At 46.2% G+C, this 24,773-nt stretch overlaps 3 protein-coding genes and 1 long non-coding RNA gene across 6 annotated transcripts; 1 reads left to right on the top strand and 3 right to left on the bottom strand.

Annotated features, from left to right (window-relative positions):
* Nucleotides 1-2,713: 2,713 nt before the first annotated feature.
* LOC131887326 (nipped-B-like protein A) lies at nt 2,714-11,829 on the bottom strand. Its single transcript, XM_059235909.1, has 13 exons — nt 11,287-11,829; nt 10,922-11,029; nt 10,387-10,847; nt 8,442-10,310; nt 7,196-8,272; nt 6,818-7,120; nt 6,043-6,726; nt 5,761-5,964; nt 5,116-5,688; nt 4,629-4,996; nt 4,372-4,546; nt 3,837-4,295; nt 2,714-3,627 (listed from the first exon to the last, which is right to left on the bottom strand). Exons 1-13 carry the CDS (start codon nt 11,300-11,302, stop codon nt 3,409-3,411), a joined length of 6,516 nt encoding a protein of 2,171 aa, XP_059091892.1. The 5' UTR covers nt 11,303-11,829; the 3' UTR covers nt 2,714-3,408.
* A 978-nt stretch (nt 11,830-12,807) lies between these two features.
* Nucleotides 12,808-14,922, bottom strand: LOC131887321 (rhomboid-related protein 2-like). The gene is made up of 5 exons (XM_059235901.1): nt 14,206-14,922; nt 13,771-14,131; nt 13,539-13,687; nt 13,287-13,472; nt 12,808-13,207 (listed from the first exon to the last, which is right to left on the bottom strand). Exons 1-5 carry the CDS (start codon nt 14,492-14,494, stop codon nt 12,900-12,902), a joined length of 1,293 nt encoding a protein of 430 aa, XP_059091884.1. The 5' UTR covers nt 14,495-14,922; the 3' UTR covers nt 12,808-12,899.
* Nucleotides 14,923-17,528: 2,606 nt separating this feature from the next.
* LOC131887323 (uncharacterized) lies at nt 17,529-22,882 on the bottom strand. Of its 3 annotated transcripts, XM_059235904.1 has the most exons (4): nt 19,747-19,892; nt 19,594-19,673; nt 17,968-18,674; nt 17,529-17,817 (listed from the first exon to the last, which is right to left on the bottom strand). In XM_059235904.1, the coding sequence occupies exons 3-4, from the start codon at nt 18,672-18,674 to the stop codon at nt 17,766-17,768; spliced, it is 759 nt and encodes a 252-aa protein (XP_059091887.1). In that variant the 5' UTR covers nt 19,594-19,673; nt 19,747-19,892; the 3' UTR covers nt 17,529-17,765. The 3 variants fall into 3 exon arrangements, with proteins under 3 accessions (XP_059091887.1, XP_059091886.1, XP_059091888.1); XM_059235903.1 differs by lacking the exons at nt 19,594-19,673; nt 19,747-19,892 and adding an exon at nt 22,383-22,882; XM_059235905.1 differs by lacking the exons at nt 19,594-19,673; nt 19,747-19,892 and adding an exon at nt 19,325-19,457.
* On the top strand, nt 20,397-22,106 carry LOC131887327 (uncharacterized). Its single transcript, XR_009374026.1, has 3 exons — nt 20,397-20,520; nt 20,586-20,884; nt 21,104-22,106. It is a non-coding gene; the product is annotated as an uncharacterized LOC131887327 (long non-coding RNA).
* Nucleotides 22,883-24,773: the final 1,891 nt, after the last annotated feature.

The following is a 24,773-nucleotide window of genomic DNA, read 5'->3' as shown; positions in this document are numbered from 1 at the left end:
GTAGAGAAATTGGAAAATTTTATGTCATACTTCAATTGAATGAATTTTGTAACATATTGTTTTTTTCTTGAAAGACCTGAGGAGGAGATTTTAACATGTATATCTTCGTCCGATATAAAATCCTTGATGGATAATCGTCATGTAATTTGGTTGCCCAATGGGATAGATGAATAGGGTTCTCACAATCTTGTTTTAACCTTTTCAATTGGAAATCATAAATGGCAATGTTCACCTGCTTTCTCGGAACTTGACATTCAGATCTGTCCCATTATATTTTCTAGCACTTGGAGGAGCCGCCGTCCTTTGGACAGAACCAACATACATTCGAGCAGCTAAGGCGTGATTTTAGATTACCTCGTGGTCCATCGCCGTGGACGGAGGTATATTTCCAAGCTACCACAATGCTAACCTGGACACGAGCCTGGAATGAAATGAACGAGAACCGAGGCCGGCTTCNGGCTTGAAAACAGTGATGACCGAGATCATCAAATGCCAATCATTCCGGATTTGCTTGCCCTCATTCCTCATCAAATTCGGTAACCTCGTTCGTAACCCCTTCGATTTGTTTATCATTTAGGATAGAACAACCGTTGACCTCGAAGTTGGAAACAGAACAATGAGGACGCACGTTTTTGTGGATGAGGAAGCAAAGAGGACTTCAAATTCGAGACATTAACTTTCTCAAGACGAGTTTTCATGAAAAGACCCATGCTTGATGCTTGCCGTTGTTTTTACTGCTATTAGTGAAAATATAAAATATGTGTTACATTGCGTACCTGGCTCATTGATTCATTGGAGAGCCAATTTTGGGTTCTCGTTAGGCGGCATCGTGAAGTCTCCACCACAAAGAATATAATACCGATTTTGGTTTTTTTTGTGGACCTCCTTACCGCTGATGGGAATGGGATCCCCAGCAATTCAAGACGGAAACCGCCTTTGAATTGGATCACTTTGACATCATTTATAGAGTATGTAGTCATGCAAGGTGTTTGCATTAGCCTTTCTACGCCTCCCTTGAATGATATGCTGGTCTGGGGCGATCGTTAACCAAAAAGGAGTCAAGTCGCGTTTAAAGCTCAACAGTGGGCCATTTTTTCAAAAGTTAAGATCTTGTAGCTTGTTTGGTTCTCTGCTGGTCCTCATTATGATTGATTGCAATTGACATCCCACCTTATGGTTGGAGATGCACAGGAAGTTTAAACAGTAGAATGTAGGCTCACCTAAGAGCAAAGCCAACAACAAACCAAGCACAGCTAAGGGACTATGCGACCAATCTAGAGCAACATAGCTGAGGTCTGTTTTTCAAAGCTCTTACCTCGGAATTAGGGGCTCGGACATGAACCGGTATGAAACTACACTCGCTGAAGTGGTGATCAAAGCAGCCTTTACATTTTCGTTTACTGCGGAAATTGCCAGATACCCAAACATTAGAATGACAATAAGTGACGATAGGAATGGGTATTTTGTTATTTTGTGCTCTGAATAGGTAAGGTGGAGGCTAAAATTTGTGTTTAGCTCTTAGCCACATTGACGGTTTTCGTGGCTTTGAGTTCTGTTATATTTGCACTGTTTTACAGTCTATTATCATAGTTTACATCTCCTCAATGAAACCCGGTTGTTCAAAATGAATGGAGTTCTGCATTTGAATAGTATCTGACATTTTTGTTATTGCCTAAAACCCGATGGATTGCTGTCCACTTATCAACGAGTACATTGACAGATTAAGATAAGAATACTCATTTCATCTGCCACATATGTAGAAGTATGGCCATATCTAGAAAATAGTCCTGAAATAATGATCATTTAGATTTTAGGAAACGTTACGGCAACAAGTAAAGTCACTGCATTTTTTCAGCATAAGTGGTTGAGTAATCAATGAATGAATGAATCGCTTTGGCCAAAGGAACGTGAGATGTAAAATGTTGCTTTTATTGAGGAATTATTATTTTATTGAGCTTAAAAACACACGTATTTGTAGGATTTAGTAAACTAATATTAATCAGTCAACGATAATCTCTCCCCTAAACCCCAGGTTTGAAATGTTCTCACATTTTAAAGAGCTTCCCAAGTCCTCTCCATCTAATGACGCACACTTACACGAGTCTTTCTTTGGTGCCGGGAACCCTTTTTGTTGCAAGCATTTATGGCTATCCCCGCCCCCAAAGGCACCCTGCTAACCCGTTCTTGCGTGTCGCTGAAAGAGGGTCTGGTGGCATTTTGGTTTCGTGGTGAGCCACAAAATCCACTTCATCCCAAACCAATGTCACGATAAGCACCGGGAGCAACATCTGAGCGAGCCACCAAACTCCGAAGCAAGTTGTTGTTGTTGCTGCTGTTAATATTAATAGTATCCACTCTACGTTCTACTTGTGTGTACGTACATGTGCAACCAAGTTTGGAGACCGATTCAGTTCCCCAATGGCATGAGCCCTACCCAAGGGTCCACCACCACTACCACCAGCACCACCACCACCACTTGAAATTCCGCCTGATTGGGTGCCTTGTTCTTTCTCCGACCTTATGTAGTAGAAGTAGAGCTGAACTGAAGCGAATAGCGTTGTTCAAGTGGGAAAGTTTAAAGGCTCACGGCATGGCTCAATTACTTCATTCATCAAGGTAGCCTTTTGGTGGGCATGGTCTTTGTGGTGGTCGCATGTCGTTGGTTCGAATTCAAAATAGGTTGTTGGTCACGAGGGCTTGAAGAAGTCATGGATCGAGGCAACTTAAATAGGTTTGTGTATTTCTTTCTATGCGCTTGTTTTCATAGTTCTGATGTCTTGCGTTTGACATGGTAGTGTATTATTTTCGAGGACTGAACTACTGCCATTACTACTATTATTATAGATATCGTGATCATATATTCGAAATAGCTGGAATAATCATGAGAAGAATGACACAACAAGGTGCCCGACATTGATGCCTCCACAGGGATAATGATTGGTCTGGCACCATTAATTTTGAGAGGCTACGACGAGCGACAGGGATGGCCGGGAACGTGGAGGGGCAAAGGGGGTCAGGGATGGGGACAGACAGACAATATTATCATTATACTATGAAATTTACAAAAAATGCAATCGGTCATCTCTGTCCAGAGCGGAAAACTACATCATAGTAGTGATCATCATAATAATAATCATGATGATGACGTTAGAAATTTGCGAATTATGCAACAAAGTCACGAACTCAATTGATGAACGTGGATGAGGACAGGGCGGCTTGCGACAATCAAAGGTCGATGCAAGTGAAATGGTTTGACTTGTGGACCAGCCAGAAGAGCCCATCGAGGGCTTGTGAAATGGGGGTGGGTGGGGCTTAGGGTTGAAATGCGATTCCTGACCAAGGTGGGACGTGACACAAAAAAGATCCATAGACAGAGTTTGAAATGGACCAGAGCCCACCACTAATGAGTTAGCCTTTGAAATCGGGATCCGAATCCTCAGGAGAGGAATCGTCATCCTCGTCAGAGATTCGCTTCGATTTCTTCTTCTTTTTCTTGGGCCGACTACTGCCCGATGAACTTCGATCTCGATGGTGGGACGACGAGGATGAGGACGAGGATTTATGACGGTTGTGATGGGAATTCCCGGAGGATCCCAAATTGATTTTGATGCGAGGGACCTTCACCTTCTGTAAGGTAACAAAGAGCAATTCATACAAACATGAAAAATCATTGCTCATCTCACAAAGAAGAACTTAGACACGCGAGCACACTCGTTATCGTGAATTAAGAGAGAAAATCCCACTTGCCAATGCAAACCAACTATTTCAGATGAGGCCTAAATACGTTTTCTATTATAAACCGTCTATCTTAAAAAAAAAAGCCGTCACACACAAACCTGAGCGCTAGAATCTTTGCAATCCACACCCGACTGACCGTCTGGATACGTCATCTCGCCCCCCATTTGGGACTGCGGCACCATCATGCCCGAAGAGGGATCCAAGACCAATTCCTCTCCCCCCATTCCTGGGGGTCCCATGGGCGGAAACATGGTACTCGCCGAAGCTGCTGCGCGCTCGTGGCGTCTTTGTTGGTGCTGCAGTTGACGTTGAAGCTGTTGTTGTTGCTGCGGAGATGGAACAGGAGGATGGTTGGAGGGGTGGGACTGAGACTGGTCCTGATAATGCTTTTGAGAGCCTTGGTGATTGTTGACTTGGGAATGTTTGGCGGGGGAGGGATTATAACCAGGCGTGTTGGAGGTAGATTTCTTTTGCGGGGAGGACTCGGAATTGCGATTCCCATCTTCGTCTTCTTCGTCCTCGTCGTCCGGATCTATCTTTGTCATAAGCTCTTTGAACTTAAAGAGAAAAAACGGGTTGCAATCGTGATTAATGGTCCTTGTAGGACTGTTAAGCCTATAATATAAGACTCACCTCCAAATATTTCCGGACGAGTTCTTTCCTCCCTTCAATGTCTGGAACGCTAGCTTGGGAGCCTTGCTTCAGAATTTCGATTGTGGCCTTCGGGTTGAAACGAACGTTAGCTCGTCGTGTGACTTGGCGATCGAAGGCTTTGGAGGTGTCGTTAGGGGAATACTGTTGAATTTTGCTGCAAGACCCAAGGAGACGTTCATGATATATCAAAGTAACAAAACCCAACTCGTAGCTTCTGCGTCGTGACGTCTACTTACCCAGTGGTCAAACCGTAGAAATCTTTGAGATGGTCCTTGAGTACGAGTAGAAGCATGCAGCCTTGCGAGCCACGAATTGCGTCTTGCAAAACCGTACAATCCTCCGGGAGACGCGAGAGAACAGACTCGAAATCGTCGTCCAAGTCCTCGTCGTAGATGTAGTCAGTCTTTCCCGTTTCAAGATTGTGGCGAGCTTCTGCCGAGGGTGGTGGCTGGAGAGCTTCCTTGAAACCTTGCAAGAGATTCGAGCCCGACACGGACACCATGATATCAATATTGTGAATCACAAACAGGGGTTCATCCAACACGGTGTATGGGATGTAAGCGAGGTTATCTGCCAGGTACAACATCACACTTAGTGTCGATTTCTGAAATAATTAAAGACACACTCGTTCACCATCTGCTACGTTTGCACAATAGGCAATCGGTTCATATTGGCTGCATTCGAATCATAGCTCCAACTTCGAGCCGGTTACAAAAATCTTACCGATGAGTCATCGAATTGCTTGAGTAAACTAGTGAGAACGCCTCGACGTTGAACTTTGGTGCTCTTGAGGATCGAATACAGGAACCCGTTCAGGGCTGTGGGTAACTCTCCTTCTCTGACCACTCGGTGACCCCGAACCGCGGGTTGGCGACCTTGCACGATTTCTTGAAGCTGATGCGACAGACGAATGCCCTGCAACAGCTTCATGTGAATGAATCCTGGATACTTTTTGTTGATCTCTTGCATCTCTCGGTCGGCCGTATGCGAGATCTTCTGCTCACTGTCCGTGGACATACAAATGAGATAGGGCACAATCTGAACGGGATGCACGAGGCCTTGGGCCAGAATGAGAGAGATCACTTTCAGCGCAGCTTGCCGCACTAACACACTCGGATGAACGAACGAGTTCAGTACAGCATTCAGATACACTTGAATCACAGTTGAGGCCATGCCCGAGTTCACGTCTCCCATCTCTTTGAGATTCTCCTTCTCGCCATAGTTCTTCCAATTCTCGTCCAACTTGCGCATCCGAACCTCTTCTTCGGCCAAATAGAGCTCCAGATTGTTCAGTACCTAATACAAGCCAAGAAAACCATCATCGTCTTTAGTTCACCAAAGAATTTCATTTCGAAACGTGATATTTACCTTGACTTTTTGATATTCAGAATAAAAGTTCTCCGAAAGGATGTCAATGTAGAGCTGCTTCAGTTTGGTCTCCAACATGAAGTTGTAATGACGTACGCAGATCAATCCCAAGGCATGGAGAGTGTCCGATTGTATTTCCTTTGAGTCGTGGGTTATGAAGTGGAAGATGGTCTCAAATACATCTTCAACCGTCTCTTTTCCACACTATCATTGAGAAGGGAAAAGGTCATGACGATCTCCGATCTGGGGATTTCTGATAATTCCTTAAATCGGGGTACTTACGACCAATCCCGTGTATAAGGCAACATCCGTGAAGTCAAAATGTCGTAAAAGTTGGGACACCGTAAACATGGCTCGTCGAAACCAAGCTAAGGTTCTCTGCTCTTTGCATCTCGGATCATCCGGATTCACCTCGTGATGTTTGCGATATTTGGTCATAAAACTGAAGTACTTGACAAAACAATCTCGAATGAGGCCAAAATTCTTCGTCACGTTGTTCACAATGGAGCCCAAACACGAAAGACAGGCGGACACCACCTTTTTGTCGTGCTGTAGGATCAGTTTGACTGCGTCCTCTTCTAACTGGGACAAGAATATCTCACTTGGATGCTTGATTAACGGCACGGACAGCTCCAACGTTCGAGCCACATTGCTTATGATCTGGTAATCACCCTGGGTTTGACACTGAACTTGCAAATACGGTTGGAGTGTTTGCACGTGCTCAACCAGTAGTTGAGGCCGAATCTTGGCAAACAGGTACAAGGTTGTGAGACAAGCCACGATTCGATTAGACGAGCCCAAAGACTTGGCCCGGGGGCCTTCACCGGAACTCAAGTTGCTCTCTTCGATCCGGAGAACGCTCTCCACCAGGCAATCCACGATTTGCTGACACGCCATGACCAATTGAGGGGGAGGCTCGGTCGCCTTTTTGGTCGAGTCGTCCTTGTCCTCGCGGGGTTGGAAAAGCTAAAAATAAAAGATAAAAAATTGGGCCATGACTCAAGGCATTCGACCAAAGTGAGCAAGCCAGTAATTGGCAGCTAATGAATGGACTTACCGTTTCAAGCAGCTGCTCAAACCACTCGAGTCCTGTATCGCGACAAGCCACAACCACATCCGTTATATTTTGAGCACGTGTAACGAGCAGCTCGTTGTCTTCTTGGGATCGACCGCGCTCTCGTAGTGGGACAAACCACATGTTGGAAAATACTTCCATGACAAGTTTGCGAATACCTTCCTCGTCGTTGATGCGTCGAATGATCTTGACACAGATCTCCGGGATTTTCTCATACCCCGGGAATTCTATGCAGATATCCTTCAAAATCTTAATGACCCTTTTCCGCACGCTCACGCCCGTGTCCTGAAAGTAACATTAGTATAAAAGCTCATTCCGTCCGTGGATTTCCCGAAGCTACAACCTCCTAAACAATCTTACCAGAATACGGTCGGTGATAATGGTGTAATACTGAGTGATCAGGTCTTGTTTGTGCAAGATGAATTTGCCGACTAAATCCACGGCAGCCTCCCTCACCATGGTGGATGAGTCCGTGAAGGAGAACTGCACTCCTTTTTGCATGTCTTTCCGGAGGAGCACTTCTGGATCTTCAGATACCACCATGGTCATGCACTTGAGAGCTTTCGTCCGAATTTGCGTGGACTGCTCCGTGAGCACATGGAGAATGTCTTTCAGGTAGTAATTGAACGAGTTGAAGAACGGCCGCTTGGACGAGAGGTACTTGACAATCAAATGAGCACTAGCGGCGTCTATGTGAGTGGTGAGGACTTGAGCTTTGTTGCTTTTGCTCGTGCCAAAAGGTAGGATCTTGTTTAAGATGGCGTCTTTCTTGACCTCTCGAAGGCGGTACAACTCGTTCTTTTTACTGTCGCTCAGTTGTTGTTCTTCCTCCTCCTCTTCGGATGGGTCACTCTCGTCTTCAGAGGAATCGCTCCCTTTCTTCTTCTTCGAAGAAGATTGAGACTTTTGAGGTCGCCGTTTGGGTTTCCGGCCCACGGCATTCATGTCACGGTACCACTGGCAAATGTAGAAATGTCGAGCATTCATCACAGATTGATCCTCTTCTCCCCCACTCACGACCAAATAATCCAAAAGCACTCGCTGGAGGAAGCTGCTTCTCTCGTCCTCCACCTCTTCACTCTCAACCTGGGGCTTCTCCGTCTTTGGCTTTTTGTTCTTCCCCTTTTTGCTCTTCTGTGGCGTGTCACTGGCACTGGGTTCCGGAGCATCTTCAGACTTTATAATCTCAATGATCGAATCGATGTAGTCCACTTTCATCTTGGACTGAACCGCATCCTTCCGGAGTCTGGCGGCCACCACGCCCAAGTATTCGAGCGACGAGATACGAAGGGCCATCTCTGTGCTTCGATCCTTGAATTTTTCTCGAAGGACACGGCCCAAGAGTGAGAGGAGCAGTTCTGCTGCGGGCCATTCAGGAACATTGACCGTGGTCAGGAGGTCTTGAACAAAATTCTCGAACAAAGGTCGGTAGTCAATGTCCTCGTTTTTGGAACCGCACTTTTTCAAGAACACCGTAAGAAACTGGTGAGCAGTGGCCATGGCCATCTCGTACTTGTTNGAGCAGTTCTGCTGCGGGCCATTCAGGAACATTGACCGTGGTCAGGAGGTCTTGAACAAAATTCTCGAACAAGGGTCGGTAGTCAATGTCCTCGTTTTTGGAACCGCACTTTTTCAAGAACACCGTAAGAAACTGGTGAGCAGTGGCCATGGCCATCTCGTACTTGTTGTTTATCAACACGTCTCGATCCACACCTGGTTGAGCATCAGTCTCCATGATGTCGTCATCTTTGGCCTTATTTTTCAACTCATTGGCGTTCTTCAAGGCAAGTTTCCTGGGTAAGCACACAACGCATTGAATCAGTTGCAACACAAGAGCCGTCAGCATTTGAATGTAAGTAGTAGGGCCGAGACGATATGACCTCAAGGATCGCTTGGAACTTGGCAGACGGGCAATTGACGCCAGGATATCGTCCAGTAAGAGCTTCCGATGCTTTTCATATCGACCGAACAGATTTGTGACCAATTTCAAAGCGGCTAGCTGCAATTCGGGAATGGATTCCACGAAGAAGGGAGCTACGCCCATGGTTGAAATATGCAGTATCGTGGTGTCAGTGAGCAATTGCATACGAATGAGTTCGGCTAACATGGAAGTCAGCTCATGAGTTTTGTTGTACAGGGCCAAGATGCTCTTGTCTTTGACATTGGTAGCGTAGGTTCGCTTCTTTTTCATGGAACCCACGTAGCCGGTCTTGCTCTTTGAGATCTCTTTATACACGGGGTCGTATGACGGGTAGATGGTGTTGGCAAGCTGATAGCGAAGAAACAAGGCTACGCGGTCTATCACGTCGTCAATGTAAACCCGTTTGGACATTTTCTTCGAAGTCAGGATGTGCATGACAGCCAAGGAAGCATCTGCAGCTCGCATCACTCGCTCCATGGCCAATTCCATGTATAGCCGATCGTCGTTGTCCTCATCGTCATCGTACCCGCCGACCGGGGTCACTCGAGCTCCATCTCGGATGTTCAATTCCAAGATGTTGAGTAGCTTGACCAACCGATCGTGCGACACGGACTCCATGACGCCCAACGATTTGAGTTTGGCCGTCTCAGCCGCCAAATCGGCTAGCTGGTATTTGGGGATCAGGATCTCTTGCGGAATATCGGCATCATCGTCCAATGCTTCCAAGTCTTGCATGTTAACGTCCTCCATATTGTCAAAGATGAGCTCCACGGTTTTATTGAATCGGAGAAAAGTGTTCGAATCTTCCATTAGTTCATCCGCATTGATTTTCGGAACCATGGGAATGAGCTTTCTCTCCAAAGTTCTCGTCACTTTTTTGGGAACAAAAGATTCCGGCGAGGCGGGAGTAGGCGTGGCTTCTTTACGTCTCCTCTTACCAAATTGCTCCTCCGCGCCCGAAGGTTGAAAGTCGTCGTCGACAACTTTCCGCTTTCGGAATTCACGAAGGCGTTTCTTTTCGTCATCCCTTTCTTTCTCGGTGGCCTTAAAGAATTTGTTTTTGGGCTTCTTGTCCCCTGTTTCGACGGAATCATCTTCTTCCGAGTCACTTGAACCCATATCCACCACTTTAGCATGTCGTGACCGTTGCGAACGGGGCGTGAAATTGTCATACACACCTTGCTCTTCCATTTTCACTTGGTCAGAGTTCAATTTGTTGTAGTCCTTCACACTTTTGGTCATTAGCTCGGCCGCATCAGCGTTTAACATGTTCAACTTGATCATGGGCTGTTTCACGTTGTTGAGATTCGACTTCGATTCGTCTTTAATGATCGGCACAATCACGGGCTTCATCTCGGCCTTGATTTGAGTCCCATTTTCAAGATCGGGCAATACATCCGAGCCGGGTGTGGCGTTTGAACCCACATTATTGGCTGGATGAGGGAAGTTAGCACCACCACTCACACTGCCCGCGTTGGGATCCATGCCCGCCTGGAATTGAGAGCCGGGAAGGAATTTGTTGTCCTCCTCAAAGCCACCCGCCGCCGGGAAATTCTGAAATAGGAAAATTGGGAGATTAAAGATCATAGTGCCAGAGCAAGCAATAATCAGAGATTGGGTCACCACGTACTTGATTGACAGCCGCAAAATTGTTGAGTCGAGCACCGTTGTCGGGCGTAGACCCTCCCTGGGCCGTGAAATTGGCACCCGGAGGGAAGGCGGTTGATTCGCCGTGGAAGCGATTGTGGAAGCCAGTATTGCCACTGGGCGTCCCCGTCCAGCCCGGTGCCAGCGGTCCCACAGCTGAAGCCGCATTTTGAATGGTGCCGAATAAGGCTGGATTGGTTTGACAGAGCGAGGCCACTAAGCGGTTGGCTGGCAAGGCGCTGGGCACAGCATGGGGATCGCTGAGCTCAATGTAGTCTACGGAGGTGCGAGCTAAGACCCGTTCGAGTTGTTCGACCAAGGCCGGATTGGCGTGCGATAAGAGCTGATTGGCTTCTTCCACCAAACTGGCGTGGTATAGGAGCTTGGACCCAGGATTGGGATTGCCATGTGGGGCTGGGCCCGGTACGGGCAATTCAGGCAACACTAGAAGGCGTGAGCGCGTTAACATGTTGGCCAGGTGACGATGCATACAAGAGGACGAGGCCGGAAATACTTACAATCAGTGAGGCTGGCGATGCCGGAGAGGGTGGTAATGGGTACGCTCGGCATTTCGCCATTCACGGCAGGTCCTCCACCCACTCCGCCTCCCGAACCATAATGGCCGTCTAGAATAAAAGATCAGTTCATTCATTTTTGGCAAATCCGCACCAAACTAAGAAAAAACCCTAACAATATCATGCGCCACAGATTCTGAACAATCTCATCTGAAATGGTTTTTTAACCCTAATCTCAGCCGATCCGGATCGATCTGGTCACAACTTCCAGCCCTGCCTTCATTAGCCGGCCCATCTGAATTCGGGCCCAGCCTTCAAAGGTCTTGCTCAGATCGAGGGCCTCTGCGTGTGTCAGCATCAGCTCTTACTTTGTTGCGGGTCCATGGTGGCACGTGTGGCGTCCAGAGGCCAGGCCGGACCTCCGATGGTGGGCGGCCACGCAGGCGGCGTAGCGCCGGGGCGGTCAATATCCGCTCAACGCCCGCCCCATGAAACACTGGCGGCACTGGCCGAGCCGCGCACTTCGGGGTTATTGATGCAAATTTCCGGCGGTTGGTCTGGCGGTCTCAAAGGCCTAGCCACGTCTCTCACGGCTGGATCAATGACCCGCCCACCCGCGTCCGGTTCAAGGGCGGTGAGAACGTATGGGGGCGGCTGGTCCGGACTTGGTTGGGGTTTAGAATCGAATCCGCGTCGTTGGAGCGTGAAGAGCTAGAATCAGCGGGCACGGGGGTGGGGCCTGGTGGGCGGCGCGTTGCGTTGCGCGGTGGCGGTGGGCATGGCTCTGCCAGTGGGTGGCGTGTGAGGTGGCTGAGGGGGATTTTCACTCATCGCCCAAGAAAGACGGAAAGAAGAAGAAAGATGCAAAAGAAGACAGAACAACACACACAGACCACGACGACGACGAGCAGCACAACGACCAGGAGGGCAACGACCAGGAGGGCGACCAGGAGGGCGACCAGGAGGGCGACCAGGAGGGCGACCAGGAGGGCGAGCAAGAACAGCCCAACGCCGACGAACGAGGATGTGGAAAAGAGCGACGGCAAACCCAAGAGCCTAGCTCAGCCACGCCAAGATCCACGAGAATAGGACGATCAAGGCGCCCTCAGTCCTTGCTCCTCCTACCTACAAGGTTCAAGTGGCTGGCCGGAGTTGATTCAAGGAGGACGAGAAACGACGACTAAGGCTTCCTTGAGGCTGGCCCAAGGTGACGCCGAACACGCGCGGCCGCTGAGTCGGCTTTGGGCGGCGAGTTGCCCACTCAAGTCCTGAAGAGCGATGCGTTCACCCTCCACCCCGTTCACTCGGCGTCTGACAGGCAAGCGGGCTTGAAAACCTGACGGAGTGACCAAGTTCGGGTCGAAGTTGTGAGGAGATTAATTCGGCTAGTGCTTAAAATGAACAATGATGCTAGTTTTTGGAGCTGACTATTGCCCAGGTATTATATGTGGGCTCGAGCTGAAAACACCATGCTCCTCTGGCATTGCTCGGAGCTTGTTCCGAAGGAACTTTTATTTAGCATTTCATGAAAGCCCGTCGCCGCTGAAGGCCAGACTGGAGCTATTCCTTTTGGCCACGCTGAGCCACTCGCCTTGAACCGGGATCCTAGAATCGGATGGATGACTCGCACGCCAAGCCCAGCGGGCCACAGAGCGCGACCAAACCAATGTTTGTGATGTCTGTTTGAGTCGAGATGGGTCTATAGTCCATGGGCCACTAGCGGCAGACGCATGGGCAGACGTCTTGAACGGCGGTGACGCCGATGGACCATTTTGGCGTTTTCTCTTTTGGCCTCCTCGCAGCCTAGCTCAGTTCTGATCTCATTCTAGTGTGGTAACGCTCCACCAGGGGAAAAATGGGGTGGGCGAGCACCATCTACCGGTGCCACGGCGAATTCAGGCTTCATTTATTGTGCGCAAAATAATTTATATATTTTCTTCTACGTTCACTAGTCACCATTGACTGATTGGTCAATGTGTATTCACAGGTACAGCTGACAATTACCACTGTCGCCGTCCAAGGCGCGAAAATCTGAGGGCGGGAAGAACGAGTTATTGGTGCACAAGTTGCCCACGCCATTCCACAGGATGGCCGCCCCGATGAGGGCGAGAAAGATCCCCCAAGCAATCCTTTGCCATATGACTTCCCAACGTTGGACCCGTCGATTGTCCAGAACGAAAACCCCCACGAGAAATCCAGCGATAGCCCCGCACAAGTGGCCCATAAAACCCGTGCGGTTCTCTTCTTGGGCGTAATATCTGACATAAATGGCCAAGCCCAAGTCATGAACTGAAGGAAGCAGATAAACATCCGTCATTACGAGATGCTACCATTTCATGATATCATTGGATTCGAAGTAGATCTTTACCGGTGAGTAGAACAATGAATAATAATCGGACGATGCGCGTCAATGGTTGATGTATAACCTTCTTGATGCGAATGGAACTGTCTTCCTTCCAATTCAAGATCAACGTAGACAAGTGGGCGGCAATTAATGCGTACACACCGCCCGAGGCACCCGCCATATACGTATAGGCATCCACCAACGATGTTCCTAAAACCGTAGGACTCACATTGAAAGTTGGAGACGAATGAAAAATACTCTCTCGAATGCATTTACCCAAGGAACCAGCCACAACCCCACACAAATAAACCATGGCCACCCTCAAAGAACCGACCCAGCCCTCCTGTTGCATTTCCAGCGGGAGCCCCACGATTAGTTGCATGATGATGTTAAACACGAAATGGCCAATCCCGATATGAACGAACCTGAAACCCGAGCCAGTGACTGGTCATCATTGGGCACACTCAATGGCATTGGTTTTAACAAAGTACGGTGGCACACGTCTTACATATAGGTCAAGAACCGCCACGCCTCCCAACGCCGGAAGGGGTTGTAGATCAAAACTGAGCAATAAGGCACAGGCCCTTCCCAAGTCATGGGCAGTCCATGAGCTCGAGGTAAGTGAACCGCATGGTAGATGAAGATCCCCAATTCCATCAGAGTCACGATGCTAATGAACAAGGGCGGCGGGAACGTGTGGAACTCCTCCACGTAGGCAAAGGCCCGGACCATTTTCTTGAAGGGCCCGCATTCCTCGCTGTCGATCCGATAATGCTGGAGGGCCAACAGAAAGTCTCCGTATTGGGCTTTTCCGTCGCCGTTCTTATCGGCGCGTTTGAGCACTTCCCGGATTTTGGTCCACGACAGACCTGTCCCAGGCGAGCAAAACACAGAGTGAGACCTAAGTTAATAATAGCCCCGAACCCGCCTAAATCGCACTTGCCCAATTCGTTCTCCAAATGTTGGCGACCCACGTTCTCTTTGAGCTCTTTCTCAATGTCGCGAAGCTTGAATGTGCCTTTGGCGTCGACTTGATCGTACCCAGGTACCGAGCCCTCGCTCAAAGGGGTCAGGGGCGTGCCATAATCCACCTGATCGCCGGATCCTTGCAAGGAGAGCGAGCGCTGAATCAGCGGGAAACAGAGCTGATGGAGATGGGCCAAATCCGTGGAGCAGGTGGGATGGGCATGCTGACCCACTTGATCTTCGTGGCTCTGGGTCATCGTATTCATGCGGGAATGCGGAAGGGAATCACCTCAGGGCGTTGATAAGTATGAATAGATAATGCACCTCCTTTTGCGCTGCCGTGATCCGAAAGACGTGAGGATCACACAGCAGAGGGAAAGCACAAAACACCCTAATATGAATTACTCCTATGTTGCAATCACATCGAACACAGAGAGATAAGACGACATCAAATCAGTCAATCCACTCTGGATCCATACTCTTCAGATTCCAACTGCTTGGGGTCTCAGTTAGTTATTTGATAGTTGGATAACCATCCTATCAGTCGGATGTCACAATAATCTGCCGACTTTTGCTTTGTGATTTGTCGCACGATGAAGGTTTACATTGGATTATTTTTTATTGACTCCCCGGAATTTGTTTTGCCTCGCCAGTGTTGCTAACGCTGAAATGAGCCCCTAGGTCAAAATCGTCCCCCTTTTTAAGGTCATTCCCAGGCCATTCGTGAGGACAGTCAGAGCTTTTTCTTTCCGAATCTTGGTAAGAAAACGAAATGAGCCACATCAAAATGATCTAATTCGCATCTGGGTTCTCCTATTTTCATTGAATTTAATAAAGCAACATATGTAACTCAAAATTTGCTCTATTCGTCCATGGAGCCGTTGGGAGGCATGGTAGAGCAATCTGGCGGCCATTTCTGTTCATGGCTCACCTCCCAAGGGACTCTTGGTGTTTCATCTAAGGATGCCAGTTTCGTCATATCTGACCTTGGCTATGTTTGATTGGCAACTACGCTAGCTCAACAATGAGCTTTGTTTTGACGTCTGATTTGGTTTCTGAAACAAACATTCAGGGCTGATTTTACCCAGTGTGGTCTGCAGGCTCATATACTGTCACTCAAGTCCTTTTAACTTATATCCTTCCTATCCTGCATTGCACTAAAAAAGATAAACGCTCTGTCGCGCACTTCAGCTTTCCTGGCATTTGCGGGCTTGTCAAATGCTGACTCGATCGACTTTGGGTGTTTTACGCAATAACTAGTAACATTCATCTCCGAACCTCATTGAATTAATTGGGTGATTGTTTCCCATTCATTTGAGGTCACTGCTGCCAGATGGCATATTTGCATGCCAAAAAAGTGTACACATGGCATATTTAGAACCCCTCTGGCATGGGAAAAGTGAATNTTCATTTGAGGTCACTGCTGCCAGATGGCATATTTGCATGCCAAAAAAGTGTACACATGGCATATTTAGAACCCCTCTGGCATGGGAAAAGTGAATTTAGCATGCTTCTCAGCTCCGGCATGTTTTCTGGCATATTCTGAGTGTATTAGCAAGGGTTTCAAACTTAACAAATATGTTGCAATATGGACAATTGGACATTCCCATCATTGCTACTTACCTCTTTATCATAATTATTACCCTCAGTCTCTAATCTCTATTAAATCATCAAACTATGTTGTTCTTTAACTGTACCAAAGATACTGTTCCAAAAGATTTTTGATTCCGACTAGGTCTTGACTAATTCCTCTGCAGTTGGTATTTTTGATTCCTAGAAGATTGAGTTTCTGTTAAAATCTAGACCCCCCTGGCATTGTGAATTCAATTTAGCTTGATTTTGGACATATGGCTTTTCTGCCACTAATTGCTACATTTCTTCTTCAAATTGTTAGCGCTGATTCCTAAACTGAGAGAGGTCCCTGGTTCAAATCTCCTCCCAGACCTTTTTGCGTAGGAAACTTTTAGACGCTAATCACACCCACCGATGGAGAACCAAACTGATACTGGACATGAATCTGCCTAACAAAATTTGGAAGTGGACAATGTGATGATGAGTGGCTTTGTTGGCCAGGGGAGGCCCACCTCTCCAACCCCAACCCCCCTAACCGAACAAAAGAAGAAGAAAATGGAAGTATTTAGAATGACGAATTTGGAGTTGTGCATTTGCTGATATGCTTCCACAAAAGCAATTATTTCTAATGATTTAAGTTATACTGTATAAATGCCAGTGTGTAGGTCAAAGAATCACTGTAGTTCAATTCAAGCTCAGGAAATTATAATTTCAAATGGCCTAATTGATCAACAATCTGGTAACCATCCTGGCATATTTTTGAGTGCTATTCTGGCATGTTCTGTGCCTAGGGATTTGACAGCACTGTTTGAGGTCATTCATTCGCTTATTCGTCTTCACAACTTGAAGGAAACTTGCCAAAATATCCCCCCTTCCCAACTCAATTGCAGGAAAGAAACAAGGATGAGTTCAGAACTGGACAGAGACCGTGGGTGGGGTATGGGGTGTGTGGGGTTATTATTGGCAACTTTTGCCCCATTAATAAATTAATTCACTAATAATCCTTCATTAGAGTTGAACTTTAATTGATAAAGAAAACACTTAAGCGAAAAATCTTAAGCTAAATTAAATTTGATGTCAAAAGGTATGAATCGTTAAAACTGAGTCCAAGGATAGCCTAGGTGACTCGGTTAACACCACGTGGCTAGGATCTACAGATCTAGTCAAGGATCTAGTTAAGGAAAAGTCACTTAAACTTGGAGCACTGTTTCGAATGAATTTTGAACTTTTTCTGCTACCCTTTTCTGCCAGATGGTAGATATTGGCTAACAAGGTCAACTAGATATATTGAGCACAGTGATGAAATATTGATTCCAAAATATACATTTTCATGTGTTTAAAGGACCTAATACATCATTTGGAGGTACTATAGCATCGCACAAGGTTACAAAGTCAAGGCTGTGTGGCAGACCTATAATGGGTCGGAAATTTGAATCTTATGTAATGATTAATCCTTGAGACCCTGGTATGCCCTAATCACTACATAAATTTGACCGCTGCCTCGCGAATTCCCTAATCAATCCCTTGACTAACCAGCACATAACTGTGCTGTGTAACAAGACTCCATTGTTACACCTCAAATAATTGCCAATATTTCTTTTGTAAAATTTCATACCACATTAAATACCAGAGAAAATCATTTCAAGATCTCCCCTGAAAATTGATGATCCATCATGTACTACAGTGACGACGTTGCGCGCTTGAAAAAGAAATCACAAACTACATAGCTGAGCATCAGTGTTTTATTAACATTTAATGAATTGTTTTCCTAGGCATTGATGATATTTGCTTCTGTTTTAGCTGTTTTTGTTTGTTAGGCATTATTATGGAGAATTGGAAGGTGCTAAGTGAGACATTATGGTCTCTTTCGTGAGCCCCTCTTGGACGATGGCCGGAGGGTGACATTCGTAGGCCTGCTGCAGGATTCCATTGTGAAATCCTTAGTAGCAGCATCACGGAGCAGATCTAATCTGCCATCACGAGAATTGAGTGCTCCGGAGCCAGCCACCCAACGATGCTAAAATCAGATGGTTTCAATTAGTTTTTTTTTTTTTGAAGGGCAGGGGGGAGAAAGTGAACAGGAGCAAGTTTCTATAGTTCACCATCTTTTGAGATGGTGGTGATAGAGAAGGACGTTTGAAGGATGAGAAATTGAATTCAATCTTACCTGAAAAACATCTCTTTGCCGGTGAGGCCTTGGGCTCTGACTCCCAGTTCGCAAACGATCCGGTCCTTGCATTGGTACGACTCCAGAGCATTCACATATTTTTCCAACAGAACATCAATCTCACGCTGAAGATCGCTGAATGAGCCGAACTTTTCATCGAGATCCTTGGATCGCCCCGACAGGAACTGCCTAGACCCGGTCACATTCACTCCCAAGAGCGCCAAAAAGGGAATCGCCACGATCAGAATGACCAATGGCACGAGTAGATAGATCAAGGGACTAAGATTGGAGTCCTCAGTTTGGACGTAATTGTTTCCATATGAGGAGGCAGAATCCTTATTAGAAATAGGATCGGCAATGGGATAAGCAGCCACGGGATAATAGTAATAGAGATTTCCGCTGAAGGGAGTTCCAGACACGGACGGGGCTGATTCAGTCTTCGTTGTTTTTGTATCGGTGGATGAAATCGAGTAAGTGTTAACAACCGGTTGACTTTCTTCTTCCACGGTATAACTTCCACTTTGATCGGATGAAGAGTACGACGAGGACGCCGAGGAAGAAGATGAAGGTGACGCAAACGAATCGGCCGCATTGTAAGAGGTCGAGACCGGAACAGAGACACTATTGGAAAGCAAGACCGAGGCGTGATCAGCCGTGACTGCCAGAATCAAGGCGAACCCGACCGTTAATCGTAGTTTGAGAGCCATCTGAAAACCAAGGAGAACGTGTTGATTTCAAGGAAACCCTGCATTTCCTTAATGAATCTCACTGAAGTGTGCGCAAAGCCATTGGTCATAAGAAGATCAAATTGGTGGTCTGGGAATTGAATTGAGGATGTCGCTAAGAGGCATAAAAGAGAGGGGCGGTTTCTTGATGTTTTCTACATCGCGTTTCGTGAGTCGTTCCAGTCGATTTATCTCAATTTTAGATTTGATCTGGCCATGTCTGATCCCCATGAAATCTTGTCAGGATTTCATTCGTCCTTCTCCCCAGTTAGAGGTTCTATTGCTCGATCGGTTATGTACGTAAGTCAGTCATTGGGCTCGTCGCCAAGTTTGTGTTTCAAAAGCCTGATCCTGGTTTGAACCTAGATATGAACAGGTTGTTGAGCGAGAAGTTGCGACATCGCCCTTTGGCTGATAACTTCTTAGGAAGTAAGTTGGGAGAGGTACACATACTAGGAACGCACCTACCTACCTACCTACCTATCTACCTACCTATCTATCTACCTACCTACCTACTTACCTAATACTTACTACAACCAACCAACCAACCAACCAGCCAACCTCGAGTGGCGGCGCCACCTGAGACTAAGATGCCTTTGGCTTCTTTTCGGCCACCGCATGGATGAACTTACTTCATTCACTTGACACCACTACGCTTTGTAATCTGGTGAGTCCTATCCGGATGAGAATGAATCCCTGCCTCCTCGTCCCTCCCCGTTCACCCATCGGAAACGAATCACGAAAAGTATGGGTTCATTCAAGAAGGAACCACAAACGAGCCCTACGTTTGTCCACTACCAGTGGCTGTACGTACGCACTGTACGTACTCGTGCATGTAGGGAAAACTTGTGCGTTTCCCAAGAAGTAGGTAAATGCGTGCGAAAGTAGTCTCACGTCTTACTGCGTACGGTACACTGACTACTCCGTGCTCTGTGCGTACACCACCTCGAACACGGATTCAAGACGGTCGTCGAGGAGGATCTAGGATTGGAAGACGGAGTTCGTGAGAACAACGTACAACGTACGCATACTAGTATGCACACCACGCACACACTTCATCATGTCCCACCATGTTCGTATCCTGGCCAAGAACAGTCCCGGGAAAACTCGGACACGAAGCCTTCGAGGATTGTGTCACAATTAAGCGAATGCAAACGGAAGGGAGGAAAAAGCGAAATCCACAGCCCCAAGCCAACGTGAAACCAAAGAAAGATTCAGCACATTACTGGATGGCCACAATGATGTCCTCATCGACTCTCAGCCACGGCATCTAAAACACGGGAATGCAACTGGCTGGGTTTTGCTGCTTTGACCTGCTTGCTTTACTGTCGATAGCGATTAGCGATCGCACCCACCCATCCACCAACCAACCACCGGGACCGGGACCGGGACTGAGATCTCATGTAGTAACTTGTCAAAAGAGAAGCGCGTGGCCAAGAAGAAGCCGCCTTTGATCAACAATTGAACATTGACCCACTCTCAGCCAACGTGTGGACGTGTAGACGGGGGGAGGGGGGGAGAGTACGAAAACACATTGCACATATCGAACGAATCCAAAGGACGGAGAAAAGGAGACGTGCGAACTGCGAATAGTGAGTCCCCAATTTCAACCCATTGCCGACCGCCCTTTCATGGCTCCTAGCGGTAATGATCATGATGAAGACGATGAAGACGATGAAGACGATGAAGACGATGAATGTAGTGGCCGTGGTGCTCAGGAGAAATAGAGGGAGGGGAGTCACATTTCGTGAGGCTTAACGTCAACATGAGCAAATAATGCACAGGCTGATGTCTTCATTGAGCTCCATGGAAAATTCAAATAGTCATGGTGATCATTGTTACATTTGTATGACGTTACAAGCTGGCTGTTTGTTAACTGAATGATCTTTACAGAGAATAAAGAAGACTCGAAGTAGAGTGAGAACTGGAAAAGAGAAAGATGGAGAAAGAGTTCATCAACTTGTGGGAAATCGTCATCGCCTATTTCGTAGCCCGAACCTGACCAATCATTGGCAGGCTACGTATACGGGTATTGTCGTGGTAAAACACCCCCGGACTCTCCTGGTCATCATAATGGTCGTCGCCATTACAATTGTTTTGAACGAGCCATTATTACCTCAAGAGAAATCCGCCCCACTGGCTAAATTGTCACCAGAGCAAAAAAAAGTCCGAAAAAGATTCATTTTGCACCGGTACACCAATTTAAGAGTTCCCGAGGCGTAATATCATATCACGACCAACCAACGACTTGAGATGGCCCTTATTACTTACTGTATATTGCGCAGACTTCCAGTATAGCAGCAGTCAGTAATCGCCCTATCTGAACTCAATTGGTCGGCTGGCAAGTCAGGAAAACGAAAGCTGAACGACCACAAAACTGCTAAGCACAAACTTTTTGCATTCTTTTTCAGCAGCTCGAACGTCTTCCCCCGATGCTAAAAAGCCGATGAATTACTTTCATTAAATTGTTCTGGGAGCCATTGTTAATGGTACGAAGGCTACGTACGGAGGCATCATAACTTATCCGTCGAAATGGTCCAAGTGGTCTAGAAACCCTCAATGCGATGATGTTGATAATGAGATGCCAGGCAAAGGCGATGTGCATTTGTTAAATTGGAGAGTTTCCAAAATTGATATTCCCTGTTGTTCAAAGAAATGCAACCCCTAAAATAAGATTGGAACCACAGTCCTGTTTGAGTACACCCTCCAGTAAGGAATTCTCAACTCTTGGCTTGACCAAACCTCATGGAAATTCCTATTCTACAGAAAGCTTGGGAATGGTAGTGGCTATTTTCAGAGCCTTGGGATCATCACCATCATCATCATCATCATCATTGACGACAAGACGGCTTGTCATGTAAGCAGGATTTGATTGTTTCATCAGAAAACGCATTCAATAAGGGACATTCCTCGCAAACGAGGATGAAAAGGAATCGATTTGCTCTTCAGTTTATGCTAAACGACGTCAGGCGTGTGTGCGTGTGTGTGTGTGCGTGTACATCGTTATCACGTTATCACACATCAGTCAGGCCAGTCCGGAGTTGCCCTGGAAGTCTGCATGACCATTACCTAATTTCATTGTTAACCACGGGAAAATTGTGCAATAAGTTCGTATGCGTGGACACAAGATAGCCAAGTACTACATAATACAGAGTAGTATATTGCAGGCCAGCGGTGATCCTTATTAGGATCGTCCACGATTTCAATCAAGACAATACGCCGATCGAAGCGTGCAGAGCGAGAAGAGGCAATTTTGCGCTAAAACGATTAAGATCTTCCTTGCGATGTTGCAATGCAGAAAGTAAAAATTGTAAATGCTCTCCGGCCTTGACATTGCCTGTCCAACTTGCATATCGATTACCCAATCATCTTTTATTTATTCGATCATTCACTCTCTTTCTCATACGTATAAAAAGCTAGATGCATTGTAAAATGTTAGATTAAACCTAAGCATTTGTCTGATAAGGCTGATGGCATTATTGACCCTGTTCAGTTTACGTTGACTTGGAGCCTATTGATCTGAGCATGATGTCACTGTTGGAACAAACCACGTCAATTAGGTTTGTTGTCAATTGGTTGTCAATTGATACAAATGGAGTTTGTTTTTTCTTAAATATCGCTATCGTGCATTCAAATTCAAATCAAAGAGACTCGTTTGTTTGTCATCGTCTGGGTTTTGCGTTGGCATACCTTAATTCCAAACAAGATTTCCAAAGAGGTAGGGAGAAGGTCACTAGCACTGAATGACGAAGCAATTGAAACGCCTCTCTTGGAATTGGCTTCTGTTCTCCCGAAGAGAGTATTTCAGGTCCGATTTGTGAAGGGCGATGATCTGCGTCAATTCGAGGATCGAAACTCGAAACTCGAAAGCGAGACTTCTCGAATGCACTTCCTCCTCAGGACAAGAACCACGAGAGAATAAAAAGAGAGTCTAAAAGGTCTGAGATCTCGAAGTGAGTGTGGAGACGACGGTGTGCCGCTTCGAACTTGACGACACGACCCACGTGGGCCACGAGGCCCAAGACCCGCCATCCACCATTCACGATTCACGATCGCTCGACCATTTGATCGGCTTGCCGTACTTATGGAGGACTGGGCAAAAGTCGAAATGTAGCCGTACTGTCTGAAGTAGCGACGGTGGTGGTGGGAATGGTGATGGTGGCAGCAGATCTAGTACCTAGAAGTAGAGGAAGGAATAGTACTAATGGAAAAAGTCCTAATAGTATACGATGATAAAGGTAACTAATTCCCAAAGGAACTGGGTGGGTGGCTTGTGGCTTGTCCAAAGAACTCTCAAACTAGTCAGTCAGCTCCGCTCAGGACGATGGATATGCTTTACTAAGTGATGAGGGAAATTGTTGGGTGATTTTCGAAATGACGAGTATGATTAGTTCTTTTATCAATGAATGGATCGACAAGTCTACGTGTAGCGTAAGCTGCTCGAATATATTCATTGCTTGATCTTTCGATGCAAATAAATCGTATATAATTTCTCTGACGAATCAAACAGAACAAAAATAAGTGAGTGAGCAATTCCCTTTCACATGATCTGATTTGGATCAACCTAAAGTTTCGAATGCATGTTGATGCGACGGAACCGTGTCCTTAATCATTTTTGTGGTTCCTCTGAAAAATATTTTAATAGCAAAGAAACATTTAAAATCAAAGTTTTTATCCTTTTGCCAAATTTGAGGTAAGTACATTTTTCTTGCTAACATGTTAAATAATGGTAGGATTTGAATGTCGTCTAAACTGCCGTGACCGTTTTTTGTATCTTTTTGTCACTACTAGCAAAAAATGAATTTTAAAGATATCAATAAAATATAAACGATCATTTTGAAGCTCAAAGAGCCAATCTCTATCGATTAAAAATAATCCTGAAACTCTTGTTTCCTTGTGTATTTCCGTTTCACTATCAAGCAAAACACAGAGAACGTTATCCTTATCGAGGTATGAGGAAAAACAGTATCCTTTTCTATAAAACAAAATGCCAGCGTGAAAAAGATTTCCTATAGACAAAACACATCACCAAAAAAATTAGGAATGCGTTTACGGATTGGTTAGGCACGCAAGTACAGCTCATTGGTAGAGCTCCCGCTTTCTACTCTGCTGCGCCTAGTTCGATCCCGAATTGGCCTTTTCTTTGTAGTACTTAAATTGCATCATGAGTTAGACCTTTAACACCTAAAAAAGCGGGCCAGCATACGGTCATTCCCAAGGGTAACATAAAAATTAATGATGGTTGTGATGACGGAGAAAGAATGTCCCTCAATTGGGATACCCATCATCAGATGGCAGGCCGAGCGAGAGAGCTGCCATCAGATTCTGTAACAAACACATATCAACTGGTTTTATCTTCTGATAACTTTGATGACATCCTACTTTAAAACCAGGATCTTTTTTGATTAGATTTTGCTTCACACACTTTTTCTTAAAGGGAATCAGAGCAAATCTTCCTTTAATTGTGGTTCAATCTACAATACACACTTTTTCATCAACAAACAAACTCATCATGCAATGTTAGTGGATCCTTTTGCATCCTCATTTCAGAGAGCTCCCATATTTGTTGCAACATTTGTTTTGGTCCATTGGTCCATTTGAGTATCCGTGTGTATTTGCTCTTTCATTGCTTATATCTAAAGGTATTTTTACCTACATTCATTGGCCCTTTCTTGTGGCGTGATTCCTTTTTAATTCCTTTTGAGGAAAAGATGTTATCCTAAATTATTTATGTACAGTATTGTACCAGAATTGATGGTGGTTTTCAAAACTCATTAAAGCTATTAAATGAAATTGAAGCCGTGCCTTTTGCTGCACCTCACTTAGCTTTGGTTGCAGTCGGGGTTTTTTACGACAGAGCGTTGAGTGTTTCGCGCAAATATCTGTGGACAGAGGACTTAGACACCGGGTATTCTTTTGCGGTCAGCCTTCGTGCCAGCTTTTGCCTAAATCGCCGCTTCTTCGTTAGAGATTTGGCGATGACGAGCATTATAACAGTGGAGATCTGTGGGCGCCTTCCACGGCCAGGTCGGTTTTGTAGCGATTTGCCAGCCTTTGCTCGCTGCCACCAGTTATCCACCG

Source organism: Tigriopus californicus, chromosome 9, assembly GCF_007210705.1.
Source record: "Tigriopus californicus strain San Diego chromosome 9, Tcal_SD_v2.1, whole genome shotgun sequence".
In the NCBI taxonomy this organism is placed as follows: Eukaryota; Metazoa; Arthropoda; class Copepoda; order Harpacticoida; family Harpacticidae; genus Tigriopus; species Tigriopus californicus.
This window is presented reverse-complemented; position numbering and strand designations above follow the sequence as displayed.

What these genes read in the sequence shown, in the direction of transcription:
- LOC131887326 (XM_059235909.1), bottom strand. An exon ending in ATTTTGCGGCTGTCAATCAA is followed by an intron (nt 10,311 to 10,386) that starts GTACGTGGTGAC and finishes TTCCTATTTCAG; the next exon opens with AATTTCCCGGCGGCGGGTGG. An exon ending in TTCTACGGTTTGACCACTGG is followed by an intron (nt 4,547 to 4,628) that starts GTAAGTAGACGT and finishes TGGGTCTTGCAG; the next exon opens with CAAAATTCAACAGTATTCCC.
- LOC131887321 (XM_059235901.1), bottom strand. Translation starts at nt 14,494, where the DNA reads ATGAATACGATGACCCAGAGCCACGAAGATCAAGTGGGTCAGCATGCC. An exon ending in ACATTTGGAGAACGAATTGG is followed by an intron (nt 14,132 to 14,205) that starts GCAAGTGCGATT and finishes CGCCTGGGACAG; the next exon opens with GTCTGTCGTGGACCAAAATC. An exon ending in TGGCGGTTCTTGACCTATAT is followed by an intron (nt 13,688 to 13,770) that starts GTAAGACGTGTG and finishes CTCGGGTTTCAG; the next exon opens with GTTCGTTCATATCGGGATTG.
- LOC131887323 (XM_059235903.1), bottom strand. Translation starts at nt 18,674, where the DNA reads ATGGCTCTCAAACTACGATTAACGGTCGGGTTCGCCTTGATTCTGGCA. An exon ending in GGCAAAGAGATGTTTTTCAG is followed by an intron (nt 17,818 to 17,967) that starts GTAAGATTGAAT and finishes ATCTGATTTTAG; the next exon opens with CATCGTTGGGTGGCTGGCTC.